This window comes from Megalopta genalis, chromosome 2, assembly GCF_051020955.1.
Source record: "Megalopta genalis isolate 19385.01 chromosome 2, iyMegGena1_principal, whole genome shotgun sequence".
Taxonomy (NCBI): Eukaryota; Metazoa; Arthropoda; class Insecta; order Hymenoptera; family Halictidae; genus Megalopta; species Megalopta genalis.
The window spans coordinates 4,174,263-4,192,425 of record NC_135014.1 but is presented as its reverse complement, the minus strand read 5'-3'; the positions used below and the strand labels follow the sequence as shown (position 1 = coordinate 4,192,425).

Below are 18,163 nucleotides of genomic sequence, written 5' to 3'. Positions count from 1 at the left end.
CCGGTATCTCATAAATTTTTATTATATTAGAAAATATTTTAGACAAAATCTGTAGATCTGGACAGACTGCGTCCTTTATGTTCTATTACCGTTTTTCATACATCAAAACACGTCGCTTCGAACATGTTCGAAAAATATTCTCAATTTTGAAAACATTTTCGATTGTTGGTAAATAAAATATAAATGGTTTTTATTCTGTGCTCTTTTTGACCGAGTTGTAAAAACGCCATATTTATTCATATCTTGCGAGCAAAGAAAATAATGGAATTAGTATGTTCCAATAGTATTCCGTTATACGTTGTATTATTAGCAAATTTTTGTAAATAAATAAATATAAATATCAGCTTCACGTACAATGTTCATGTAAAAGTCTGGGAAGTCTTTTCTCGCTACATACGTATAATAATTGAAATATACCGTTACTTTCAGTCGCGTTATCAGTATGTAAAATGAAATGTGAAACTATACCGTCATCGTTTTATTTAGTAAAATGTTTTTCATAAGCATATTAAGATCATGCAACACATATCTAGGTAACGAAAAAAGAACCAAAAGATTTCAAACATGTAATTGCATTTTGATTAATTAATACACACATATGATTTACTATGATTTACAAAGATTTGACATAATTATTAACCTCTATAAATACAGTTATTAAAACTTGTTCTTACAGTAAAATTAACAAAACAAAAAAGAAAAGGTATCTTTCTGTTGTTCCTTTCGAAATTTTTTTTTCTCAAGAAACTTAAGCCGTGTTTCCTCACAACTACATGTATTTACTCGGCATCGCCTGATTGCAAAGGACCTTTCAAGACCGCACCAAAAGCTGTCATTACTTTCCCCATTATCAATCTTGACTCCTCACAATCAATGTTACACACTTTCTTGCCTGAATCATACATTATTCGTTTTGTTATTTTCGACGGTCAACAAACAATCCACTTACCAAGGTTGTTTGTACGCAGTATTTTTGTTATGGCATACAACTATGTATACAATATGTATACGTATAGCGATCGGGGATAGTTCGACGCGACCTTGACGCCTCAAAAGAAAATACCATTGCAAAATCGATTTATAAATATAGACGTATTGAGCAAGAGCACAAGAAAACCGCGAAAAATGTTACGGTCTACTTACGGGGCGGCAGTGAAAAAACAGCAATTTTCGAAACGAAACTGAAGGATTTTATCCCAGTGGAGGAATTGGGACCTGGAACGGAAGGCGAGGGCGCGCGCGTCGTGGCGCGTCGCCCTTACAACTTCCGGTAAAGCCACGTGACCCAGCTAACGGTCGGTGTTGCCCTGAAGCGTCATGGAAAATTCCCATTCCCGAGCAACAACCCTCCCCCCCTTCACTATGTACATACCCCCTGCTCCCCCCCACCCTAGCCGAGTCCCCACTATGGCGTTGTCAGGTACTTGTATGACCCCCACTCCTCGACAAAATCTCCTTCCCCCACCACAAGCCATTGGTACCGGATGTGCGGCAACGTCGCAACCGTTAAGTACATAAGGACGGGTGGAAGGGGAGGGGGGGACGGTAGGGGGGTACAAGAAAGAACTGGCAACGTGTACCACATTCAAATCTGGACGGAACCCGGTCGGCCTCTCGGCTCACCTCTGCACTAAACAGCAGAAAACGCGGGTCGCGATAGAATCGCGTATAAATTTATAGCGGACCGGGCGACAAGCGTATTGCGCGACAAAATCAACGATCCTGCGGAACGTGCGCGCATCTATGGTGTCCGTTCATTGTCAAGCACAAGTTACCGAACCGAATCCGAAGTGCGGAGAAACACATTTCGCGGCGCCCTCGTGTGACGACCCTTTCGCTTTTCCCTCCCAGTAAGTAAATGTAAATTTCGCGCGCGCGCACCTAGTTCCATGTAAATGTCACGGGAACGTAGGGGTAGCGTGACCGTGTGGCGGAAGTGTTGTTTCGTGTCGTGGAATTATGTGTATGGACATTCAGGTTAACGAGAAGAAGAAGAAGATGAGCGACAAGAGTGTCGACGAGGACGTACAAATCGTCGAGGCCCGAATCAACAAAGGTAAGCTTTGAGGTTATGGGTGGCGGCAACCGCGGCGGCATCAGACTCGCGCGTATCGTTTCCCCCTCCTTCTCTCGCGTCTTGCTGCTCTCTCTCTCTCTCTCTCTCTCCGTCTCCCTTCATTCTACTCTCGTCTCGTATTCCTCTCTCGGTAGTTAGTTATTCCTATCCTTTTTCTTCCCCCATTCTGCATCTCACTCGATTTTCGACCACATCCAATCACGTTACTCTCTTGGTGTTGTGTATCAGTGCCCAGTCCCTCCAAGTACTCATCATGCTTTCTGTTTTCTGCGAGCTGCTGCGCCTCGTGCAGACCCGGCGAAACGTGGGTCCCCCACGATGCGACTACCTGTCAACGCCTGCGACATACTCGCGTTAAACCGCTTGCCGTTGTAACATTTACACACGTGGAGTTTCGAGAAACTCCTCTTTATCGTTCCGGACGAGATCGATGCACGTTTTTCATCGATTTCTCTAGTTTCAAGTGTTCGTACTCTAGTGCTATTGATATTTCGTTAATGATCCTTACGTTTGTAAACATTGCATCTCTCTCTTGTGGTACACGCACGTCCCTTGTGCTTTAAACAGGACAACAAGTTCTCATAGTTGAGTGAAATAATTGTCAGGGATTAATCGACGAAGCCTATCCCTCGTGCAAACAAATCTAACCTTACACATTCTCGGTGTATAAAATTATTTTTCATCGCTTCACTGTTCATTTCTGGCGATCCAGGGTGTTCAATTAAACAATACATGATAACATTATAAATGAATAAAGAAAGTTATGCGACGAAACATTTCCCTGGATGGTAGAAATCACGTGACTTACGCAGGGTGCATACGAAAATCAATCGAAAAATACAATCCCTCGTTGAATTGAAATTATGTTTCGACTGAAATGTATCAGTTTTAAAATAAGTGTCGGTTTCGTGATCATATTTATATGTATACGTTCGTTAAAAATCATTGTTTACGTACTGTCATATTTCCTTTGATTGTTTACAATGAGCAGTATCGATGTTGAATTTTCATCGAACAAAGAAGTCGGATCAATAAAAGGATGTTAATTCTCATTTCGTTTTACCCGCGTGTGCTTGCTGAAGATGTGACGTCACGGTTTATTTAAAGCAAACTGTAAGATGATCCTGGTAATATCGTAGATGTTTTTTAGAAAGAAGCTGTGTAACGAATACACTTATTAGAGAACTGTGTGGCTCTTACGAAGATAAAATATCATACGAAGCTTGAAACGTACCAGTATTCGTTAACAATCTTTATGCAAACCGACTTGTTCACCTGTAGAAAAATATTTTATTTCGTGTAGAACGGAATCTGTTTGTCATTCATAATAGCAATGTATCATCGTGTATACAATAATTCCCAATTTCTGTCTTGAATTTTGGTACATTGAGGTTAAGTTGAATAATTTGTTTATTCTAATATTTCACGAACATGTGCCATCGAAATCGTTATAACGCTTTGCCATGCTACAGTGATTATGTTTAAAAACTAGTTTATGTATTGATTTGACGTCAATATTAACATACAATGTAGTCTACATGAGCGTAATATGTATATTTTTCGATTGTTAAACGCGATGCTACTGTTCAGCCAATTCAATATCATCCTGCCTTTCAACTATTTCCATGTTGCGGTTAGAATCTAATTTGTTGAAAAGAGAGTTCCTCTTGTGTCTCTATGTACACGTAGTAAACAACGCAAGCAAGTGGGACTGCCAACATCAATGCATCATTCCACTATCGATAGGTGAAGAAGTACTTAATTGGTACACGGTAAAGGTCGAAGAACATCAAAAGCGTATCGAGCATTGACATTGAGAGAGACGGGGGATAGTATGGCAGCTGTCTTTGCATTTATGACCAAACAAAATGGTATTATCTTCACTTTATATGCAAAGTAATATTATAAACATTTTGGTATCACGTGTGTAATGTTTATCGAAACGATAATAATTGTTGATGCCGACTATTGTGACGAAAATTGTCATTTTAAAATATACAAACTGGTGTATCAAATCTTCCCTATACATATACATGTATATATTCAAATTTAACAATGCATAATTCTATCTAAAGTCTGACGGTGTGGTAGCTTTTCTTAACATCTTTTATATATTTTTTTATCGTGTTCGCAAATTACTACAACAAAGGACTTCTGATGTCTACAAAATATCTTTTATTCATGCGAAACATGTCCATTACACATATGAAAGTTATCGGGAAGTGGTATTAACAATATTTGAACACTTGAGAATAATAGGTCTGTGGCAATTTTCATGTGAAATGAAAATATCAAAACTTGTGATTGCAGATAGTAACAGTAAAGTTTGAGCTAGAAGTACGTATTTCAGATTCTTGGGTCCGTTCTAGTTGTTCAGATCTCTATGCCTCGTGTAACACGGATCGCAGTTCGCTTCTCCAACCGTCCGCCCGCCCGTTTGCTCCGCCATCACATATATGCAAAGGCAACTATATATACTGTATATAGGAGAGCGAGAGCCGGGGGAGATATGTATGTGCTGGCGCAGTATATAATGTACCCGCTCCCTATGTACTACATAAGAACCGAAGAATGATGTAACAAAGAGGCAGTTTCACGAAGTTTGCCGAGCACTCCCGAGGCGACGGCTTCGTGCAAGTCGCATGCGTGCTTGTGTACGCATGGAGGCGCACACAATGAGACTTGTCAGCTGCTGCGAGTGTACGCCGCCATGTGCAATTCTACGGAGTTGCGCAAAAAATTACGTCTACAAAAATGATAGAGCATGCTTGGGACGACCCTTTTCCATCATAGCAATCGAACGTTCACCTCTTCTTTCGTACAACTTTATTCTTTCTCCCGCCATGAAATAAGCAAGGCCGGTGGTAACCTTCGCGTCGTCTGTCTTATCATGATGGAAGGTAGCATGTTTCATTTATACATGCTTAGATGTACAATATTTCGCCATATTACGTAACGTTCGTTCGTTCGCTCGAAGGATTTCATAATTCAATAAGACATTGTATGGAACTTATATCGTTATTAAAACGAAAAAAAAGGGGGATTGATAGCGAAGGAACAGGAAACATTGGTGAGATAGGGAAAGGCAACGTAGTTATGGCAAAGAGAATGGCTAGATTGGAAGAGGGCACATCCGGTTCACCGCCATATTGTTCTTTAGTAATCTCTCCCCCCTCCATTTCCAACTGCTTCCCCTCCCGCGTATTTACCGTGCCTTCACTCGGCATAGCAACAGCGGCAATAGAGGACTCCTATAAATAGATCGCTATAACCTTCCAGTGTTGCCAAAACGACTGGCCCAACGCGAGGCGTAGAAGAAATCGAGCCAATCAAGGCCGCGTCCTCCATTTTCAGATGGCAACGTCGCATCATGATAATTTCTGACGAATTAGCACAAATTTCATACTTTCTTCGTATATAATTTGCCTTCCGTGTACGTATCTTTGAATTCGAATAGTTTTCAGCAAGCACATCTCCACTCGAAGAAGCATATAATATATGTGTTTACATTTCTCGCGGAATTTATATCGCTTTATATATGATAATGATAAGCTCATTTGGCATGCTTTTTTTATTGCATGCCTCTTTCAGGTATCGATCATGCGACGTTGCTTTTCTCCGCATACATCTTCTATGCATTCGTATATATTACTGAAAAGTGAAAAAAGAAACGAAGTGGGCGTGCCTGCGGCGAGAATCGGCAACGCCGCGGCCGTAAATCATGATTAAAATAATAAGTATAATACATATGTAGTACATAGGAGGCCGGCGGGTATATGTATGTAAGAGCTGCGCAGATGCACAAATAGCAATGTTCGTCTGGCTGGGTTCTGCGCAGCTTCGGTTCCCCCACTTTCGTTATTCGTCCCCCACTATCACGCAGAATCCCACGGGTAAGTTCCAGGAGTGGCAGTGGGGGGTAAAACGCGGGTGTTAGAGGAGAGAAGGGCACCTGAAACCACGACTATATACCCCCGCGTGCGTTTACCAATCTTGGCACTTTGCCTGAAAGAGCATATCGACCGTGCGACGTTGTCACATCGTCTGCGCGATCTTACGCGCTGGCCCTGGCCACTCTTTGAACGGTATGTACCTAGCTGCTGCAGCCGATCCCTGACACACGATGCGAAATCCGATCAACGATATATGGTTCACCTATTTATATGATTCGGTAAGGTGCCTCGTGCAAAAGATGATATGCCTATACCGAAATGCAGGAACCATAGAAGGCATACAATGTAGGAGAAATGATCATTCAAATTACAAAACAGTATCATATTTTTAAAAGATACGTTATATTGAAGTCGATTTTTATGACTCCCTATGTACGTAAAAAATTTACGTAAAAAAAAGAAATGGAAGTAATCATATTCTGTACATACACATTTTTTGCGTCGCTCCTAGTGAACAAATCGAAATATGATTCTACAACGTAATGTAATACAGACGTAAAGCGCTCGATGGTTATGTTTTAATATAATTTTTTTATAGCTGTTGAACGTAGGTGACACTACTTAGTAAATGAGACTCTGTTTATAAGTATATGGTGCACGCAGGAACGCTATTCGGCATGTTTCGAAAACGCAGTGCTTCGAGTAAATACAATATATACACGAGTTATGTACTATAAGGGGGGGTTTGCCACCCGTTTCTGCTCCGCTCTTCCCTACAGTTCTTATTCGTTGTCGACAATGTGCGTACAGTCAGCATCAAATCGTTGCGGAAACACGATTCGCCGTGTAAATTTTTTAATTCGTACACTGTCTTCTGTCTAGATATATTATCGGCGGGTTAACTTCAGTAAATGTGTACATATTTTTCGTTCGTATAATAACAAAGTGCGAGAAAAGTTTCATTGCTAGGGAGTTGATCGTCGGTCACATGGCACAGGACAGACATGCGTATTAACCAAGGACATAAAGATTTTCCAATTTTTTCTCATTTTCATCGGCACTTGTGTCTTCGATTATTATAAGTCAACGCAGTCGATAGTGTGTGTGTGCGTTAATATGTGATGACATTCTAATATCTTAGTGTTAGTGTACTGAATGTTATATATATATACACACGTGTAAACACAACAGGAGAACTTAATTGAATAATTAGTTTGGATATCTTATTAACTTTATGCTGCGAAATTGTGAGAGAACACCCTTCTCTTGTCACTGTTCGGCATCGACTAAAGTACTGCCGCCACGCAACGCTCTTTATATACCACTGTGTATCGAACATCAAAGTTCGCGACTATATCGTTATTAGGATAAAGAGAATCGCTCCATATTCTATATCTCTTTTATTTCTGAAGACTCTGTGAACTATCTTTCACGTTGAATTATCCATTCCTTCGTCACTTGAACGAATCTAGACGTCGAAACACATGTTATTAGTTGTTGTCAAATCTCACGTATGATTTGATTTGCGTTTACTTAACGCAAATTGCTCGTACCATGGCATTACACTCCCTTTATACGAAGAAACAAGACTCTATATAATTAATAATATTAGTCGAGGCAGATAGATGGCGACAGCTATCGGGTAGCTTCTCAGCCCCTTTTTATCCCGAACAATAACGATATTTCTAGATAATGCTTATTTAACTGTACGACAATGAAATGAGAAAGTATTACACATTTTTCAAGCATCGAATCTGTAATTTCGTCTATAAAGACCTGATCTTAACATTTCAGCCATCGGTAGTAATGAAAACAGTAACGCGCGCACAGAATCAATGCTTCTAAATGGAGAAAAGTGTCCCGTATACATCACACGTACAGTGCATTTTTTAAACTACATACAAAATACTGAGTGACTTGCTGTTCCGTACTACTTAATTATATACAATGTACATTGGAGTGAATGCGTCAAGATTACTCGCGAAAACCGAGCCCGATATGGAATCGAAATCTAGACATTCGAGGGGACAATTTTTCAAAAGTATCCAATGTATGTACGTATTAGAAACGTCAGATGGATTCCTAAAAATGGAAAGTTAAAGCGGAGCGGAGCGTGTGCGCGCGGAGGGACGATACTGGCACATACCTAGCGGTACAGTCCGAGCTGAAAACTGAGCGTACCGCTCTGGTCCGTAGGATTCGCGGTCGGCTAGACCACGGAATGCCTAGTGTCCCGTGCAGCTGCAGCCAGACAGCTCGATGCTACGGCATGGCCTACTGGGCGGCCTGGAATCGAAGATTTACAGACGCCAAGTTCGCGTAAAATGGCGCTACCCTCGACCGAGAGCACCTTAATCGACGGCAAAGCTTCGCCGGGGTCCAGAGATACGCCTGATCAAAGAACATGTACGTAGTCAGTGTCAACGGGTACCGCCGTCTACGTATGTTTATCTACCCTCGATGTATCCCTCGAGAGCCGAGTGTGGTGAACTGTTTCACGCCACCTGCTATAATTGTAGTCACAGCGGACAAAGTGAAACGTCGAGGGAAAGCGTGAAAACTAGAGGCCGAGAGAGTCGAAACAGGACGAACTTTTCCTCCATCTGAGCCTGGTTCTTCTCCTCGTCGTGTAACATGGTCGTGTGTCGTCTCGTCGACAGTGCACATCGGTAGAGAGAGAGACGCACTCGCGTATAACCTCTTTGCTGGTTCGCGTCCACCGAAATGTGATTTCCGTTTAAGTAAGACAACACGCAAACACCATCGAAGATGAGGAACGACATTACGGACATGCATACTGCGACCGCTGATAGCAGCACGGACGCCATATGGCTCGAGAAAAGGAGTCCGTCACAGACGGCGCCCGATCAAGTGTCATTCAGTACGTCCCAAATACATCTTTCCGAATCAAGGGAGGACGTTGTGCTTCGCAGAACTAGTATATAGAATCTGTTAATCATCTCTTTTACAGTACACTCCTGTCTGTCTTATATTGATTTCTTCTTTTCGTTCAAAATCGATGCTGGTAGAAAAGAGCGCGAGGATGTGCTTCTTTTTTCTTTTTTTTCTCTCCTCCGTTCGGTTCATGAATAGAAACGAGAGACGCACGGTGAAACTTTATATGTCGTATTTTACAGTGGCAATCGGTAGTTAGCATATCGGAATTGTTTGTTTAAAATGGGATCGTGAAGATTGATTAAGGAACGTGCGCATTTACGTGTTTTGTTAAATCGACAGTGTGTCTTACACGTCGAATTCAAATTCCATTTTGTCAGCTTTGTGATAATTGATCGTTTGTCGATTCGATTTCGTTCCGTCGTTTCAGAGGACAGCTCATTCTTAAGCTTGTGTACGTGAGAATGAAAAATAACAATAATCATTATCAGTTCAAATTAAATGTATCGATTTTTGTAATGCATTGCAAATTGCATATTCCGCGTTACTTTTGTACAATTGTACTTGATATATCAAGTGGACGTAATTATATATGTCCACCGTAATTAATCTAACCATATATCCGTCATTTAAATGTTACTTTTTGAAAGTTATGTAACTTGTAATTAAACAACGAAGGAATCGTTACGGTCTTCATTTTATTATCTGATTTATTTTCGTGTAAACGGCACCTCTGACATGCGCACTGTTACGTACACGTGTGTATTACACCGTCGAAAAATCTTTCGCACTGTGAAAGTCTGTTTATAAACACTTTATAAATCCGAGTTGCACTAAATAATGTTTAAGATGATAAGGGTTATCACTTTTGTACAGTGCATGTACGGCACGATGATAAAAGAGTTAATTTGCCGTGTACGTTAACGATTACACATCACAATCATGCATTGACACGCGAATTACAGTTTTCCCGCGCTCTTCTCCATCGACCAATATCTATAACCATTTTAGATAATAATTCAGAATCATTTCGTAACGATGAAATCTTTCATTGATTTGTTATAAAAAGCGATTTTTTTTTCTCGTTACTATTTATATCAGTTACATTTCTATTGACTATTTGCTTCTATCGGATTATAATATTTTATAATGATAATTATAATGATAAATTATAATGATTTTTTCAAAATGTAACTCACGAGAATACAACATTAATATGCTGACCATTTTTTTTATCATTAAGTCAGTAAGTTCTTAGTAATGTAATTGTTACGTTTATAAAGTATAGAATAGTTTGTTATAAAGATTAAAATTCTTTCGTTAACATCTGACGATCGATTCTATCTTACAGATACATCCTTCGAAATAAATCAGCCGTTGCAAATACTGTACATTGTTTCTTCCGAATAGGTTGAACGTATTAAATCGACAACTCTTGGAAGATCGAATTTAATCGACATACTTTCGCTTATTTGTTTCAGATTTTGATAAAGTTGTCGTTAAACAAGAACACCCCGATGAAGCGGAAATCCGAGAATTGGCTGCCAAAATGGTGGAAGCAAACAAGGCGAAAATGGTGAACGTGCCAGGGGCACAACAACAACAACAACAACAGCAACAACAACGGCCTGGAGCACAGACTTTTCTAACGAATTTTCCAAGAATCTTAAGATTTTTTGATAAAAGGCCGGCCGATTCATCAACCGGTATCGCGACGAAACCCCTTCCGGCCGAAGGAAAAGTACCGCCCGATGATGAGAGTCAAAGAGGCAGATTCGGATGGACGAGTTTCGATGATTGTCATATACCATATATATTTCGCTCCGGCGAGAAATACTGTGCAGTACGAATCTTAGAATCTAAGTTACTGAACAAGTACCTGAGCTACCTACACTCGGACATCTACAGCTGCACGTGTATTAGGAGTTATTACATCACGGAAGCTGAGAGCAAACTGTTTACTGAGATCAATGTGAAACATTGTGAGAATCAATTCGGTAGAGAACAATTCACTTGTAAGGACTTAGTGGTACGTCTTTCGGACGCCAGGGAATTCTACACTTTCTTGGACGTGTGCTACACGAAATTGACGGCAGGTACGAATCCGAATGTATCTAGCAACCACAAAGCGGACAAGTGCGGTTTCATCCGAATAAATAAGGAATCCGTTGTTCCTTATACTGTGAAAGATGGCCTTCAATATGTTCCCTTGTTTTATTTCGAGGGGGAGACTGAGAATCTAAAGCTGAAAGCAGAAAAACTCGAAGGGTGGGACTTATCATATTTGAAGTTTTGTTGCAAAGTACAGGGTATACGCAATGAACTGTTTGCGAGTGAGACATGCTCAGTGATTAGTTTGAATGACATTAAAAGTTATTTCCCTCCTGGCACTGGTTTCGAGGACTATTGGCCAACCAAAGTTATGGACTCTCAGTTGTTAGTGAATAGCAAAGGTGGTGGTGGCGGTGGTGGCTGGACAAAACAACCTCCAACACCACCAGCGACAAAGCCTGTTTCTGTGCAAAATAATGTGAACAAACCAGCAATCGACGCACGTGCAACTCCTATGCATAATATGTTACCATGTGGATCGGTTGCCAATGCGTCTCAAGTACAACGTAGTGTGAGCCAACCGAGGCCTGTTGCAACTACACATCCTGCACATTCTTCGCCAACAGTGCTTCCTTCTGGAAGATCGAACATTGTAACACAACCTATGTTGAATACAGTGCAAAATGTTAACGGATGGACTGGACTTGTCGGTGGGCAACCTACTTTCCAAACGGCACTTGTTTCTCAAGCAAATTCCATTATACGAATGCCGTCATCCTTAAACATGCACAATGTGAGTTTCCTTCAAAATTTTCATTCTTTTTATGGCTTTGTATTAATTGGTGGTTCTAAAAAGTTATGTTGTATTTGAAATGAGGATAAGATAGAAGAAAGATATATATGATGCCAATTTTTGAAGATTTTTTTAATCTTGAGGTTTAACTCAAGTTTGTCAAAGCCAACCTCGACATGCTAAAAGAAACTGAAATGATACAAGTATTGTCTGTTATTCAGTGGAAGAAGGCCTGATGTGCATTATCAGTTGTAATAGTTGTTGATTCCAGCACAATCAATTCAGAGATAACTATTGCAATTGCTGGTATATCTCTGGTTTCGTTATATGAGCTATATTTTTTTTGATTTTATTAAAAGAATTTGCAATAAATTCCAATTTTGCATGGAGATTTGCAGTTCGATCATCAGTATTCAAAATGTGAATAGAAAACTAGAATAGCTATTACATTACATTGCAATTATAAGTTTAAATATACATTTGTTTTATTGAATTATTATAGTAAATATCTAGATTTATTATATTTAATTTTTTAATATACATAAATATGAACTTTATGTTGCAGCAAATACCTGCGCAACCAAAAACTTATTCACAACAATCAAGTAGGAGTAGAGGGGGTGGTGGCAGTGCAGCAGCTCAGTACCCTGGAGTATACCCAGTTACAACTATGCCGACTGTTGCTCAGGCCCAACCACCCCCTCTTGTAAGAGCAACAGTCCATTCCAGTCAACCCAATCTTGGGTAAGTAATGAATTATATTTTTGAAAATTTATATCTCTTAATATGTTTTTTTTTAAATAAATAAAGCTTTGAGATATTCAGGACAATTTTGTTGTTTCACATTTAGCATCTACTCTCGTCTTACATAGCATTACCGATACTTTATGCTTGCTTTCAATTTAGTGATTGAATACAGTAATATTGTATTCTAGGTGTGAGTTTAATGTTAAGCAGCACGCAGTGAAATATATTGTTAAAACTTGTTCATACTTGATATTGTTCACATCTAGTTACTATTAATTTTTTTGATTAAACATTACTCAAAATACATTGCATATAAGATACGATATATCATTCATTAAACAAATAGATATATTGTTTAACATTAAAATTTTTTATTGTGTTAATTATAAAAACTTTATTTAAAAATAGACACTGTTAATACAATATTAGAGTAAGATGAGCATGCAGTATAAAATTTTAGGGTTCTTTTATTAGAACATACACAGAGTTTGTCTTTGTAAAATTTTATTCTTTATTATGTGGTGAACCTGCACTATAGCTTTTTGCATTTGTACATACAACATATGATTTTTTTGTATAGTTATCCAACCTATGGGAAGGATGACTGGTGAGTCCCTGTAAAATGTACTATAGTCATGATTACTACATAAAAGTAAGATAGCATGCACAAGAATACTATGATTAACAATCTTTTTATTTCTGCAAAACGCAATAACTACATATTGCCTGTATTGCCTCATTAAACTTTACTTATGTATTCACTCTATGTTAATGTTTTCATTCCTTTAATTCACTAAACATATATATTCCCTTTGGGAACGTAGCCTTTTTTTTTTATTTATTTATTTACGATTCAGACTGTAGTCAACTTCTTCGTCTCGCATATTTCACTAAATTAGATGTTGATATACATGGGAAATGTAAATAAAAGTATCATTTTTAGTATCTCAATTTCAATGTTAATATAAATTACTCTTTCTTTATAAGTTCTTCGAAAATAGAGAGAGAAGTATAATTCTAAATTATAAAATCTACTAGAGTTTATAGAAATCTATATAAAGTGATACTATTACGTCAACGTTTTTATTAGTACTATTACATAGATCAATGTATACATTTTGTAGGGAGTCTCTAATGTATTTAGAATTGAATACTTAATGTATATATTTGTGTATGTATCTTTTTTGCTTCTATATATTCTTTTTTAAAAATATATATATATATATATATTATAATGAAATATATACAACTATTGTTACATATTTCATGTTTCCCAAGTATGACAAATTAGTTTATCTAGAATTATTTTTTACATTTTTATACATCTTAACAAGAAATTTTTCTATTTTAGGGTTACATCTACGTATACCACACCTTCTTTAGGTGTACCTAATGCTGTCACTGCAAGTACATACCCTCAAATGCTTGGTCTAAGCGAACAAGTACAAGCTCTAATGCCATCACCTACATCAGCATCCACATTATTACATCCACAAAGTCATACACCATCTGTACATAACACATCTCATGCAAAGTATCCACCACCATTAATACCAGTTAATGGTAGCAATAATAGTGCCAGGTATGTTATTACATACCTCTATTAATAAGTCTATAATTCATACGTTCGAGTATATCATTTTTAAATATGTATTTACAGAGATTCTAGGGGTAGAAAACCATTAATACCAATCCCAGAAACACATATATCTCCCTGTCAAGTTCAACCTTATAAAATTCAGAAAGCACTTGTCGAAGATAAAATGGTACCATGTATTAATTTCAAGCCATATATCTACTCTGAATTGTTGATGACGCTTCCTGACTTCGTCGCCCATTATTTTCCTGCCTGTGACATCGATAGTTGTCGGCAAGTTCTTACGGATGTCTTACACATAGATTTATATCAAGGAAATAGGTAAAATTATTTTATTATTATTCTATTATATCGTGGAAGATGATATCTATTAATTTCAAATCTTTTCATTGAAGGTTACAAATGAAAATGTTAATGGTAGCAGGAAAATGTTCAACTTTTCGCGACGAAGTACCATTGATACAAGTAAAAAGTATAATGAAATACATGCCCCAGTTGAAGTATATGTTCATCCATAGAGGAGACGTGGCAATGCCGGCGCCGGCACATTCTTCAGAGGAACACCCAGCCAAAAAGCGGCAACGCACCAGCTAGGACTGGCTACAGCCTTACTGGCCTACTTATGACTATTATCATTCGGCATTTTAATAAAGCCGATCACTTTGACTCATGTGTAACAAAACAGCATTACCTGCTTTGAGGAAACATAAAACACAGATGAATCTATATTGACGTCATGTGCCAGAAAGAGTGCACGAAACCGAAGGATTACCTTTTATATGCAAGGAATCTGTGACACACTGTGAGCTACTTCTTTCTCCAAAGTGTATCTATTGAGACGAAAGTCTGCTTGTAAATAAAACTGAGATGTATAAAACTAGTGTTGCACAGTTGGCAATTCGAACATTTTTTTATATTAAAATTAACAACACATTTCTTTGATATTTCGTTTTAAACTAAGAATTTCGAAGCAAAATGAAGGCAAAAACAGAAAATACATCGTAACTGTCGATAAAATCATTCCTCATTTTCTAATTTCAATTAATTTTTCTACCTCTGCTGCAGAGTAACTTACACATTTAGTATTTCTTTGTAAATAAAATGAAAGTTTTAATATTAATATGTGATTCGGAGAAAGAAAGTGCTGATATGCGATTCATTGATGGAGATAAAGTGGAGTAGGTATATTGTTTAAAATTCACCTACTTTCCATGTTGAACGGATATCAAAAGAAATTTGGCATTTGTATATTTAACGAAATGGAAGTAATGCTTCTTCAAGTTCCTAGCTATTGCTAATATGTATCCTGATAACTAGCTGCAAAATAATTTTAAAAATGTTACTAATTCACAACAATGATTTAATTGACGTAATGTTTGACGCAAGTTTAGCCAAACCTAGTATTTAAAACATTATCAATTTTGAATGTTGGAAAATTCTATTTTCTAAAGTTCAATTGTCGAGATCACCGTACACAGCGATGCAGCTAATTTTGTTCTGATATTGTCAGCGTGTAAATATTGTATGCATAAAAACGCAGCTTAGGATACCGTTAAGAACATGACACATATTAACAATCAATGAGATATGTATTACAAGTACAATCATTCCAGAAAACGTAAGCGATTAATTAATTTTCTTTTACTTTTATTAGATCATACTGTTCCTTTACGTTACGCTTAATAAAGTATTGTTAATTTTCTAACAAATTTGTAGTTGAAGATTTGTTTATACAGAGTTGAAAACTGTTTTCATAGTTCAGTTAATATTAACGGATTCCATGCTTGCTAAGTATTTATCAATGGCAAACATATCTCATGAATGTTAATTTTTAATATTGATCTTTTTTAAAAGACTCTCATTTGCACAAAGAAAAATCTGTAATTATTCGTGAATTTCTCGAAATAGAAAACGGCGGAAAACTACTTGTAAGTCTGCAAAACTGACAGATCGTAGATTTTATAAAACCGCCTAGATGGTCTTCCGTTTAAAAATCCTTCAACGATAGTTTCGCTATTGGAGGAATCTCGTCTGCTACGTCAAATTTGTAAATATCTCAACTTTTTTTTCAGCCTTTTAACTTTCTAGTTAAGGCAATCAACTAATTCAGAATTTGCCTTCTTGCCTTTCTTCTTCACTTTTTACTACTCAACTACATTATCACTTTTTACTTCTGCGGATGGTTAAAAGTGACTTCAATTAATTTAACAATTCTAAATATCATATTTGTTGGTTCGCATCCCTCAGTGTGAAATTTTGGACGTTTTGGATAAAGCTTCCTCTAACAGCGCGTTCACGTTAACCTATAGCCTCGTCTCTAGCAGATGCGCAAACTTGCCGTCTCGTATGAATTTACAGCCGCGTCCAAGTTAGGACATATCATATCCGAGTTCGATGTTGGCAAGAAATTGTTAATTTGCGACCTCGAACCTTATACATTGTAAAGCGAATTCTATCGTCTGATTTTTCGCGCACGCTGTGGACGCCGTTCACGAATATCCTGGCTCCCTAATAGTATCGCCCTATTGAATAGTCTTTTTTATATGAGAAAAAGATTTCGATCTTTTTTATCTTGAAATGTGAAATCATTTGGAAGCGATTATTTAATATAATTTTTTATATTCACTTCGGGGGAAAATAAACAAGTAGGGTACGACTAATTAATAAAAGTGAAATCCAATACGACGTATAAGTACACGGTTTCAACTGGTCCTGCCCTCAGAAAAGAGGCTTAAATTAGTATTACTGACTGATTAACTTTCACATTCGCTATTACTATTTACATAAAAGAAGCTAAGTGTGTATATGCAAGGAAAGGTCTGTATGTATATATGTATGGAAATAATTATAGTGATAAATTAATGTTGACCATCATGGATTTTCCATATATAAGAAAGGCTTAGGCATCCTGTTACGGTGGAAATGGTATATTTTGTTATTTATAAATTACATTTAGTCATATCATAACTTTCAAAGATTCTATTGCCATTGAAAAGACTCTATATACCATGGACTGGTGTCTACTCTTTTCCTATGTTGATAGAGGGAAACAAAAAAAAAAAATAAAAAGAAGAGAAAAAATAACACAAGAAATTCCTACACAAAAAGTATTCAACGAGGGGATTTGTGCAAAAATATTAAAATAAATATTTAATGTTTTGCATTTAAACAGCCTGCCAAATTATAGTTTCTTATATTTTGGTCGAATCAATTATCGAGAGGTACGAACCGATAATCATTTAACGATAATCGCTTGGTTTCACAGGCGTAGGTATATTATTGTAGATACTTTACTTTGTTTAATAAACAAAATAAATTACCACTGAAGTTGATTGCGTTGATGTTGTTCTTGTATTGCATTATCGCATATGCGTTGTTATAAATAGGTAAATACAATATTTTTATGAGCGAGAAACGGAGGAGAAGTGTATTGTAAAACAGAATGTGAACGTAATACACAAATGTGAGTTCGTCAATGAATATTCAAGTTCGAAGAATTTCTTGAATTATTTTAGTAATAATTCCAGTACACACGATACTGTACATTACTAATTACGCTCTAATAATACAAGAGCAAGTAGAATAATGTATTGCTCGTAGTGTGTCTCAAAAATAAAAGAATAAAAGAGAGACATGGTGATCTGTGGGCCCAGTCCAAAAAATTAAAACTTAATTATTTTTAGTATGTTAGATTAGAGCATTTATTTGTTAACACATGTTAAAATAATAATGCGTGTATTATACTTTACCACATTATCATCTGTACATATAGATCATAAGAGTTAGAAGTACTAGACATTTCAAATAAATTCATGATATAATTAATAAAGTGTTGATTATTTTTTGTATAACGGTCTTTTAATTGAAGATTTTCAGAATTTTCGAACAGACTGATATTATCGAGCAACAAATATTGCAATTTAAAACAGCATTTATCTTATTGAATTGAAAGCAAGATTTGACGACTACTTAACAACTAAACGGTAATTGATTGGACTAGATGATTTACCAATAAGTAAAGACATTGCTGTTTATTTGTTATCTTTTCAAATGTTTTTTTTTTTAATAATAAGTTGGAGTTAGCATTACTAAACATAGTCCGAACTTCG

The 18,163-nt window shown here is 37.1% G+C and overlaps 1 protein-coding gene and 1 long non-coding RNA gene across 7 annotated transcripts; one reads left to right on the top strand and one right to left on the bottom strand.

The window, feature by feature from the left end:
* The first annotated feature begins 1,580 nt into the window (after window positions 1-1,580).
* Window positions 1,581-17,883, top strand: LOC117228019 (uncharacterized). 6 transcript variants are annotated; one of them, XM_033483654.2, is made up of 8 exons: window positions 1,581-1,850; window positions 1,978-2,056; window positions 10,347-11,710; window positions 12,276-12,454; window positions 13,038-13,064; window positions 13,809-14,039; window positions 14,118-14,375; window positions 14,450-17,883. In XM_033483654.2, the coding sequence occupies exons 2-8, from the start codon at window positions 1,999-2,001 to the stop codon at window positions 14,646-14,648; spliced, it is 2,316 nt and encodes a 771-aa protein (XP_033339545.2). In that variant the 5' UTR covers window positions 1,581-1,850; window positions 1,978-1,998; the 3' UTR covers window positions 14,649-17,883. The 6 variants fall into 6 exon arrangements, with proteins under 6 accessions (XP_033339545.2, XP_033339542.2, XP_033339543.2 ...); XM_033483648.2 differs by lacking the exons at window positions 1,581-1,850; window positions 1,978-2,056 and adding exons at window positions 8,238-8,376; window positions 8,490-8,908; XM_033483651.2 differs by having other exon boundaries at window positions 1,581-2,056.
* Window positions 6,354-7,944, bottom strand: LOC143263867 (uncharacterized). The gene is made up of 2 exons (XR_013037216.1): window positions 7,524-7,944; window positions 6,354-7,438 (listed from the first exon to the last, which is right to left on the bottom strand). It is a non-coding gene; the product is annotated as an uncharacterized LOC143263867 (long non-coding RNA).
* Window positions 17,884-18,163: the final 280 nt, after the last annotated feature.

Coding starts and splice junctions, on each gene's coding strand:
- LOC117228019 (XM_033483648.2), top strand. CDS start 8,740: ATGAGGAACGACATTACGGACATGCATACTGCGACCGCTGATAGCAGC. Junction 12,455..13,037: donor TCCAGTCAACCCAATCTTGG/GTAAGTAATGAA, acceptor TTTTTTGTATAG/TTATCCAACCTATGGGAAGG. Junction 14,040..14,117: donor GGTAGCAATAATAGTGCCAG/GTATGTTATTAC, acceptor ATGTATTTACAG/AGATTCTAGGGGTAGAAAAC.